Source organism: Egretta garzetta, unplaced genomic scaffold, assembly GCF_000687185.1.
Source record: "Egretta garzetta isolate BGI_Z169 unplaced genomic scaffold, ASM68718v1 scaffold372, whole genome shotgun sequence".
NCBI classification, from domain to species: domain Eukaryota; kingdom Metazoa; phylum Chordata; class Aves; order Pelecaniformes; family Ardeidae; genus Egretta; species Egretta garzetta.
In genome coordinates this window covers 848,814-858,772 of record NW_009258889.1, presented here as the reverse complement: position 1 = coordinate 858,772, position 9,959 = coordinate 848,814, and the positions used below count along the sequence as shown (strand labels likewise).

Sequence of the window (9,959 nt, the reverse complement as noted above, 5' to 3'; positions counted from 1 at the left end):
GGCCAGCGGTGGCCAGGCGGGCCAGCTCGGTGCCCAGGGCATCCCGGGCAGCAGCAGCCGCCTCCGCCTGCTCTGCCAGCGCCCGAAAGCGTCTGTCGATGTTATAGGAGATGTTGTAGTTCTCGGCGATGCTCTGGAGATGGCTCAGCGTCACCTCTTGGAGCCGATGAAACTGCAAGGGGGTGGGGGCACAGTGGGGTGAACCCACATCCCCATGCCAGGCCCCTGAGGCACTGCCAACCCCCAGCCTGGCCCAAAATGGCGAGTGCCCCCCTGGCACAGGGTCAGGGTGTCCCCATGTGTCCCTCATTCATGGTCGGGGTGTCCCCACGCTCTCCCTCGGTGGGTCAGGGTGTCCCCATGTGTCCCTCATTCATGGTCGGGGTGTCCCCACGCTCTCCCTCGGTGGGTCAGGGTGTCCCCATGTGTCCCTCATTCATGGTCGGGGTGTCCCCACGCTCTCCCTCGGTGGGTCAGGGTGTCCCCATGTGTCCCTCATTCATGGTCGGGGTGTCCCCACGCTCTCCCTCGGTGGGTCAGGGTGTCCCCATGTGTCCCTCATTCATGGTCGGGGTGTCCCCACGCTCTCCCTCGGTGGGTCAGGGTGTCCCCATGTGTCCCTCATTCATGGTCGGGGTGTCCCCACGCTCTCCCTCGGTGGGTCAGGGTGTCCCCATGTGTCCCTCATTCATGGTCGGGGTGTCCCCACGCTCTCCCTCGGTGGGTCAGGGTGTCCCCATGTGTCCCTCATTCATGGTCGGGGTGTCCCCACGCTCTCCCTCGGTGGGTCAGGGTGTCCCCATGTGTCCCTCATTCATGGTCGGGGTGTCCCCACGCTCTCCCTCGGTGGGTCAGGGTGTCCCCATGTGTCCCTCATTCATGGTCGGGGTGTCCCCACGCTCTCCCTCGGTGGGTCAGGGTGTCCCCATGTGTCCCTCATTCATGGTCGGGGTGTCCCCACGCTCTCCCTCGGTGGGTCAGGGTGTCCCCATGTGTCCCTCATTCATGGTCGGGGTGTCCCCACGCTCTCCCTCGGTGGGTCAGGGTGTCCCCATGTGTCCCTCATTCATGGTCGGGGTGTCCCCACGCTCTCCCTCGGTGGGTCAGGGTGTCCCCATGTGTCCCTCATTCATGGTCGGGGTGTCCCCACGCTCTCCCTCGGTGGGTCAGGGTGTCCCCATGTGTCCCTCATTCATGGTCGGGGTGTCCCCACGCTCTCCCTCGGTGGGTCAGGGTGTCCCCATGTGTCCCTCATTCATGGTCGGGGTGTCCCCACGCTCTCCCTCGGTGGGTCAGGGTGTCCCCATGTGTCCCTCATTCATGGTCGGGGTGTCCCCACGCTCTCCCTCGGTGGGTCAGGGTGTCCCCATGTGTCCCTCATTCATGGTCGGGGTGTCCCCACGCTCTCCCTCGGTGGGTCAGGGTGTCCCCATGTGTCCCTCATTCATGGTCGGGGTGTCCCCACGCTCTCCCTCGGTGGGTCAGGGTGTCCCCATGTGTCCCTCATTCATGGTCGGGGTGTCCCCACGCTCTCCCTCGGTGGGTCAGGGTGTCCCCATGTGTCCCTCATTCATGGTCGGGGTGTCCCCACGCTCTCCCTCGGTGGGTCAGGGTGTCCCCATGTGTCCCTCATTCATGGTCGGGGTGTCCCCACGCTCTCCCTCGGTGGGTCAGGGTGTCCCCATGTGTCCCTCATTCATGGTCGGGGTGTCCCCACGCTCTCCCTCGGTGGGTCAGGGTGTCCCCATGTGTCCCTCATTCATGGTCGGGGTGTCCCCACGCTCTCCCTCGGTGGGTCAGGGTGTCCCCATGTGTCCCTCATTCATGGTCGGGGTGTCCCCACGCTCTCCCTCGGTGGGTCAGGGTGTCCCCATGTGTCCCTCATTCATGGTCGAGGTGTCCCCGTGGCCTCCCTCGGTGGGTCAGGGGGTCCCTGTGTCCCCACCCTGCCCGTGCAGAGCAGTTTGGGGGAGCACACCCCACACCCGTGGGGGCTGTGCCCTGCCCAGCCCTACCTGCTTCTGTCCCTCCAGGTGTTCTCCCTCGGTGGGTCAGGGTGTCCCCATGTGTCCCTCATTCATGGTCGGGGTGTCCCCACGCTCTCCCTCGGTGGGTCAGGGTGTCCCCATGTGTCCCTCATTCATGGTCGGGGTGTCCCCACGCTCTCCCTCGGTGGGTCAGGGTGTCCCCATGTGTCCCTCATTCATGGTCGGGGTGTCCCCACGCTCTCCCTCGGTGGGTCAGGGTGTCCCCATGTGTCCCTCATTCATGGTCGGGGTGTCCCCACGCTCTCCCTCGGTGGGTCAGGGTGTCCCCATGTGTCCCTCATTCATGGTCGGGGTGTCCCCACGCTCTCCCTCGGTGGGTCAGGGTGTCCCCATGTGTCCCTCATTCATGGTCGGGGTGTCCCCACGCTCTCCCTCGGTGGGTCAGGGTGTCCCCATGTGTCCCTCATTCATGGTCGGGGTGTCCCCACGCTCTCCCTCGGTGGGTCAGGGTGTCCCCATGTGTCCCTCATTCATGGTCGGGGTGTCCCCACGCTCTCCCTCGGTGGGTCAGGGTGTCCCCATGTGTCCCTCATTCATGGTCGGGGTGTCCCCACGCTCTCCCTCGGTGGGTCAGGGTGTCCCCATGTGTCCCTCATTCATGGTCGGGGTGTCCCCACGCTCTCCCTCGGTGGGTCAGGGTGTCCCCATGTGTCCCTCATTCATGGTCGGGGTGTCCCCACGCTCTCCCTCGGTGGGTCAGGGTGTCCCCATGTGTCCCTCATTCATGGTCGGGGTGTCCCCACGCTCTCCCTCGGTGGGTCAGGGTGTCCCCATGTGTCCCTCATTCATGGTCGGGGTGTCCCCACGCTCTCCCTCGGTGGGTCAGGGTGTCCCCATGTGTCCCTCATTCATGGTCGGGGTGTCCCCACGCTCTCCCTCGGTGGGTCAGGGTGTCCCCATGTGTCCCTCATTCATGGTCGGGGTGTCCCCACGCTCTCCCTCGGTGGGTCAGGGTGTCCCCATGTGTCCCTCATTCATGGTCGGGGTGTCCCCACGCTCTCCCTCGGTGGGTCAGGGTGTCCCCATGTGTCCCTCATTCATGGTCGGGGTGTCCCCACGCTCTCCCTCGGTGGGTCAGGGTGTCCCCATGTGTCCCTCATTCATGGTCGGGGTGTCCCCACGCTCTCCCTCGGTGGGTCAGGGTGTCCCCATGTGTCCCTCATTCATGGTCGGGGTGTCCCCACGCTCTCCCTCGGTGGGTCAGGGTGTCCCCATGTGTCCCTCATTCATGGTCGGGGTGTCCCCACGCTCTCCCTCGGTGGGTCAGGGTGTCCCCATGTGTCCCTCATTCATGGTCGGGGTGTCCCCACGCTCTCCCTCGGTGGGTCAGGGTGTCCCCATGTGTCCCTCATTCATGGTCGGGGTGTCCCCACGCTCTCCCTCGGTGGGTCAGGGTGTCCCCATGTGTCCCTCATTCATGGTCGGGGTGTCCCCACGCTCTCCCTCGGTGGGTCAGGGTGTCCCCATGTGTCCCTCATTCATGGTCGGGGTGTCCCCACGCTCTCCCTCGGTGGGTCAGGGTGTCCCCATGTGTCCCTCATTCATGGTCGGGGTGTCCCCACGCTCTCCCTCGGTGGGTCAGGGTGTCCCCATGTGTCCCTCATTCATGGTCGGGGTGTCCCCACGCTCTCCCTCGGTGGGTCAGGGTGTCCCCATGTGTCCCTCATTCATGGTCGGGGTGTCCCCACGCTCTCCCTCGGTGGGTCAGGGTGTCCCCATGTGTCCCTCATTCATGGTCGGGGTGTCCCCACGCTCTCCCTCGGTGGGTCAGGGTGTCCCCATGTGTCCCTCATTCATGGTCGGGGTGTCCCCACGCTCTCCCTCGGTGGGTCAGGGTGTCCCCATGTGTCCCTCATTCATGGTCGGGGTGTCCCCACGCTCTCCCTCGGTGGGTCAGGGTGTCCCCATGTGTCCCTCATTCATGGTCGGGGTGTCCCCACGCTCTCCCTCGGTGGGTCAGGGTGTCCCCATGTGTCCCTCATTCATGGTCGGGGTGTCCCCACGCTCTCCCTCGGTGGGTCAGGGTGTCCCCATGTGTCCCTCATTCATGGTCGGGGTGTCCCCACGCTCTCCCTCGGTGGGTCAGGGTGTCCCCATGTGTCCCTCATTCATGGTCGGGGTGTCCCCACGCTCTCCCTCGGTGGGTCAGGGTGTCCCCATGTGTCCCTCATTCATGGTCGGGGTGTCCCCACGCTCTCCCTCGGTGGGTCAGGGTGTCCCCATGTGTCCCTCATTCATGGTCGGGGTGTCCCCACGCTCTCCCTCGGTGGGTCAGGGTGTCCCCATGTGTCCCTCATTCATGGTCGGGGTGTCCCCACGCTCTCCCTCGGTGGGTCAGGGTGTCCCCATGTGTCCCTCATTCATGGTCGGGGTGTCCCCACGCTCTCCCTCGGTGGGTCAGGGTGTCCCCATGTGTCCCTCATTCATGGTCGGGGTGTCCCCACGCTCTCCCTCGGTGGGTCAGGGTGTCCCCATGTGTCCCTCATTCATGGTCGGGGTGTCCCCACGCTCTCCCTCGGTGGGTCAGGGTGTCCCCATGTGTCCCTCATTCATGGTCGGGGTGTCCCCACGCTCTCCCTCGGTGGGTCAGGGTGTCCCCATGTGTCCCTCATTCATGGTCGGGGTGTCCCCACGCTCTCCCTCGGTGGGTCAGGGTGTCCCCATGTGTCCCTCATTCATGGTCGGGGTGTCCCCACGCTCTCCCTCGGTGGGTCAGGGTGTCCCCATGTGTCCCTCATTCATGGTCGGGGTGTCCCCACGCTCTCCCTCGGTGGGTCAGGGTGTCCCCATGTGTCCCTCATTCATGGTCGGGGTGTCCCCACGCTCTCCCTCGGTGGGTCAGGGTGTCCCCATGTGTCCCTCATTCATGGTCGGGGTGTCCCCACGCTCTCCCTCGGTGGGTCAGGGTGTCCCCATGTGTCCCTCATTCATGGTCGGGGTGTCCCCACGCTCTCCCTCGGTGGGTCAGGGTGTCCCCATGTGTCCCTCATTCATGGTCGGGGTGTCCCCACGCTCTCCCTCGGTGGGTCAGGGTGTCCCCATGTGTCCCTCATTCATGGTCGGGGTGTCCCCACGCTCTCCCTCGGTGGGTCAGGGTGTCCCCATGTGTCCCTCATTCATGGTCGGGGTGTCCCCACGCTCTCCCTCGGTGGGTCAGGGTGTCCCCATGTGTCCCTCATTCATGGTCGGGGTGTCCCCACGCTCTCCCTCGGTGGGTCAGGGTGTCCCCATGTGTCCCTCATTCATGGTCGGGGTGTCCCCACGCTCTCCCTCGGTGGGTCAGGGTGTCCCCATGTGTCCCTCATTCATGGTCGGGGTGTCCCCACGCTCTCCCTCGGTGGGTCAGGGTGTCCCCATGTGTCCCTCATTCATGGTCGGGGTGTCCCCACGCTCTCCCTCGGTGGGTCAGGGTGTCCCCATGTGTCCCTCATTCATGGTCGGGGTGTCCCCACGCTCTCCCTCGGTGGGTCAGGGTGTCCCCATGTGTCCCTCATTCATGGTCGGGGTGTCCCCACGCTCTCCCTCGGTGGGTCAGGGTGTCCCCATGTGTCCCTCATTCATGGTCGGGGTGTCCCCACGCTCTCCCTCGGTGGGTCAGGGTGTCCCCATGTGTCCCTCATTCATGGTCGGGGTGTCCCCACGCTCTCCCTCGGTGGGTCAGGGTGTCCCCATGTGTCCCTCATTCATGGTCGGGGTGTCCCCACGCTCTCCCTCGGTGGGTCAGGGTGTCCCCATGTGTCCCTCATTCATGGTCGGGGTGTCCCCACGCTCTCCCTCGGTGGGTCAGGGTGTCCCCATGTGTCCCTCATTCATGGTCGGGGTGTCCCCACGCTCTCCCTCGGTGGGTCAGGGTGTCCCCATGTGTCCCTCATTCATGGTCGGGGTGTCCCCACGCTCTCCCTCGGTGGGTCAGGGTGTCCCCATGTGTCCCTCATTCATGGTCGGGGTGTCCCCACGCTCTCCCTCGGTGGGTCAGGGTGTCCCCATGTGTCCCTCATTCATGGTCGGGGTGTCCCCACGCTCTCCCTCGGTGGGTCAGGGTGTCCCCATGTGTCCCTCATTCATGGTCGGGGTGTCCCCACGCTCTCCCTCGGTGGGTCAGGGTGTCCCCATGTGTCCCTCATTCATGGTCGGGGTGTCCCCACGCTCTCCCTCGGTGGGTCAGGGTGTCCCCATGTGTCCCTCATTCATGGTCGGGGTGTCCCCACGCTCTCCCTCGGTGGGTCAGGGTGTCCCCATGTGTCCCTCATTCATGGTCGGGGTGTCCCCACGCTCTCCCTCGGTGGGTCAGGGTGTCCCCATGTGTCCCTCATTCATGGTCGGGGTGTCCCCACGCTCTCCCTCGGTGGGTCAGGGTGTCCCCATGTGTCCCTCATTCATGGTCGGGGTGTCCCCACGCTCTCCCTCGGTGGGTCAGGGTGTCCCCATGTGTCCCTCATTCATGGTCGGGGTGTCCCCACGCTCTCCCTCGGTGGGTCAGGGTGTCCCCATGTGTCCCTCATTCATGGTCGGGGTGTCCCCACGCTCTCCCTCGGTGGGTCAGGGTGTCCCCATGTGTCCCTCATTCATGGTCGGGGTGTCCCCACGCTCTCCCTCGGTGGGTCAGGGTGTCCCCATGTGTCCCTCATTCATGGTCGGGGTGTCCCCACGCTCTCCCTCGGTGGGTCAGGGTGTCCCCATGTGTCCCTCATTCATGGTCGGGGTGTCCCCACGCTCTCCCTCGGTGGGTCAGGGTGTCCCCATGTGTCCCTCATTCATGGTCGGGGTGTCCCCACGCTCTCCCTCGGTGGGTCAGGGTGTCCCCATGTGTCCCTCATTCATGGTCGGGGTGTCCCCACGCTCTCCCTCGGTGGGTCAGGGTGTCCCCATGTGTCCCTCATTCATGGTCGGGGTGTCCCCACGCTCTCCCTCGGTGGGTCAGGGTGTCCCCATGTGTCCCTCATTCATGGTCGGGGTGTCCCCACGCTCTCCCTCGGTGGGTCAGGGTGTCCCCATGTGTCCCTCATTCATGGTCGGGGTGTCCCCACGCTCTCCCTCGGTGGGTCAGGGTGTCCCCATGTGTCCCTCATTCATGGTCGGGGTGTCCCCACGCTCTCCCTCGGTGGGTCAGGGTGTCCCCATGTGTCCCTCATTCATGGTCGAGGTGTCCCCGTGGCCTCCCTCGGTGGGTCAGGGGGTCCCTGTGTCCCCCCCCGGCCCGTGCAGCGAGAGCACACCCCACACCCGTGGGGGCTGTGCCCTGCCCAGCCCTACCTGCTTCTGTCCCTCCAGGTGTGCTGCCCCTCTGCCACCGGCCGTTGGCGTGGGGCAGAGCTGCCCGGCAGCCCCTCGGCCCCCTGGAGCCCCCCGGGCTCCCACTGGCCCCATGTCGTGCCTTCAGCAACAACAAGATCCTGGTGGAGCTGGACGAGAGCTCAGGTATGGCAGGTGGCACCTCTACAGCGTCACCCGTGTCCCACGGGGTGTTATGGGATGGAGGCAGGGGGGGTCCCTCTCATGCCTGCCCCACGGCACATGTGGCTCTGGGCATGGAAGGCTACCAAAGCCCTAGATGTTCCAGCTTCAGCTGCTTAGGACCCTTCAGGGAGCAGCTGTTGGGGATTTCTGTGTCCTGGCTGCCAGGAATAGCTGCCACCGGGCCATGTCCTCGCACCGAGCAAAGTGTGCTTCTTCTTGAGGCTTCCCAGGGCCTGCCTTTGGCTGCCAGGCCCCAGGTGCGTCCTCATGCTGTCCCAAGCCTGGGCATGGCTGTGGCACCCAGACTAAGCGCTTGGTGAGAACCTTTTGGGGTAGGGTAGTGCTGTTTGGGAGGGGATGAGGGCTTGGAGCCCATCCCATGGTGCTGGCCAGGGTGGTAGTGCTGCCGGCAGGCTCAGAAAGGTTTGTGATCCCCTGGGTGTGGGATGTTTGCTGTGATAGGAGCTGGAGGCTCAGCCTTATCTGGTGAGCCCAGAGAGAAGGGAGCTGCTGGGCAGTATGACCCTGGAGGTGTCTTGTCCTTGGGACACACCGTGTGCCACCGCACGCGTGCTTGTTCACGCTCCAGGTTCGTCACTGGCTGAGTGAGCCCGGCTTGCAGGCAGATCTGGGCAAAGGCAAGGGCTCTGCTCTTGGCCCTACCACTCTGGGGGCTTTCTGGCGAGTCAGGAGTGGAAAGACATGATCTGGGTGAGCAGGGAAACAGAAGCTCCCTTGGGCAAGGCAGTGCATGCTGTTGTGGTGGGGGGTTCTGATGCCCTTGTGTTTACCATGGCACAGGCGTTGCAACGATGAAGTTCAAGAGTCCTCCGGTCAACAGCTTAAGCCTGGACTTCCTCACTGAGTTTTGCATAAGCCTGGAGAAGCTGGAGAATGACCGGGCCTGCCGGGGCGTGATCTTCACATCTGTATGTGTTATCTTGAGCTCGGGGTGTGAGCTGTGGGGCAATTTTGCAGGCACGGGTGCCGTTCCCTTGCTCGTGTCTGGTCTCTTCGCTCCCTGGTAACTGGCACGGGAGGGCTAGGAGGCAACTTTGATCAGCTCTGGAAGGAGGTTCTTGGAAGGGCTGTGCTCGTTCTTCCCTGCCCTTTTCTAGCAGAAGAATAACAACCAAGTATTGTCATTTGTCATGAAAATCAAAGCTGCTTATCTGCAAACCTGGCACATCCCTTGAGATCTCTTGAACTGCCCGGAGGGAGCTGCTGAGGGAAGTCAGTATTTATTTTCAGACATGTTGTAGGTACAAGGTGGTGCTGGGAATGGGACAGGACAGGTTTTGTGCTGCCTGGCTGATGTACCCGCACAGGGACCCTGATAATGAGAAATCAGGCTGCAAGCAAAGCATCCCAGCCCTGAAGGCCATGGTGATGGAATGATTCAGGCTGTGGAAGCACTGGGGAGGTTGTTTCAGAACCCTGAAAGACCCTGGTTTGTGTCCTATTTAATTATTGCTTTCCCTTTCCTCAGGATGCCAGGCCGAGTGCGTTAGAGGGCCCTAACCATTGACTCTCAGTCACGTTTCTATTTTCCCAATTCCAGGTCATCCCCAAAATCTTCTCGTCTGGCCTGGACATCACTGAAATGTGTGGGAAGAGTACGGAGCACTACGGCGAGTTCTGGAGAGCCGTGCAGGAGATGTGGCTCCGGCTGTACGGGTCCAACATGGTGACAGTCGCTGCAGTCAATGTACGTCCTTTAGATCTGCCGTCCTAGTCGCCCTGCACGGTCTGTCACTTGCCTGTTTGCATGGGGTGGGCAGGGACAGCCAAAAATCCAGGCTTGTCAGTGCTAAAACAAATACAGGGATGTGTATTTGTGGGGATGTCTGGGCAAAGTACACATCTGTTGATTCGGCGTGTTGGGGTGTGGGAAGGTATGGAAACGTGGGATGTTGTGGGCTGCTGGGGTATAGTAGCATTTTGGCTTGCATGGCACTCGTGTCCTGCTGATGGGGACTCAAGTGCCCTTGGCAGTGTTTTGTGCAGCAAGAGCCATACCCTGCCCCAAGAAGTCTGTCCTCCAGGCTGGAGGACTAGGCGGAGGGCTGTAGTAAAGCCCAGAGGGGCATTGATGGCAGATGAGTGCCAGAGAAGCCAAGCAGTTGGCATAGGAGGAGTCCAAAGGATGCCTGTCACGTGCCCACTGGCTGCTTTAGAATCATAGAATCAATTAGGTTGAAAAAGACCTTTAAGATCATCAAGCCCAATCATACCTGTCCACTACTAAACCATGTCCCTAAGCACCTTGTCCACCCGTCTCTTAAATACCTCCAGGGATGGGGACTCCCCAACTTCCCTGGGCAGCCCCTTCCAATGCTTGACAACCCTTTCGGTGAAGAATTTTTTCCTAATGTTCAATCTAAGCCTCCCCTGGCACAGCTTGAGGCTGTTCCCTCTTGTCCTATCACTTGTTACTTGGGAGAAGAGACCAAC

At 62.7% G+C, this 9,959-nt stretch overlaps 1 protein-coding gene across 1 annotated transcript in view; it reads left to right on the top strand.

Annotated features, from left to right (window-relative positions):
• ECI1 (enoyl-CoA delta isomerase 1) overlaps nucleotides 1-9,959 on the top strand; it is a 15,488-nt gene that overhangs the window by 1,138 nt on the left and 4,391 nt on the right. The window contains exons 2-4 of the mRNA XM_009634035.2: nucleotides 7,320-7,466; nucleotides 8,307-8,434; nucleotides 9,067-9,213. Coding sequence (XP_009632330.2) covers nucleotides 7,320-7,466; nucleotides 8,307-8,434; nucleotides 9,067-9,213 — 422 coding nt within the window. The remainder of the gene's footprint in view (nucleotides 1-7,319; nucleotides 7,467-8,306; nucleotides 8,435-9,066; nucleotides 9,214-9,959) is intronic.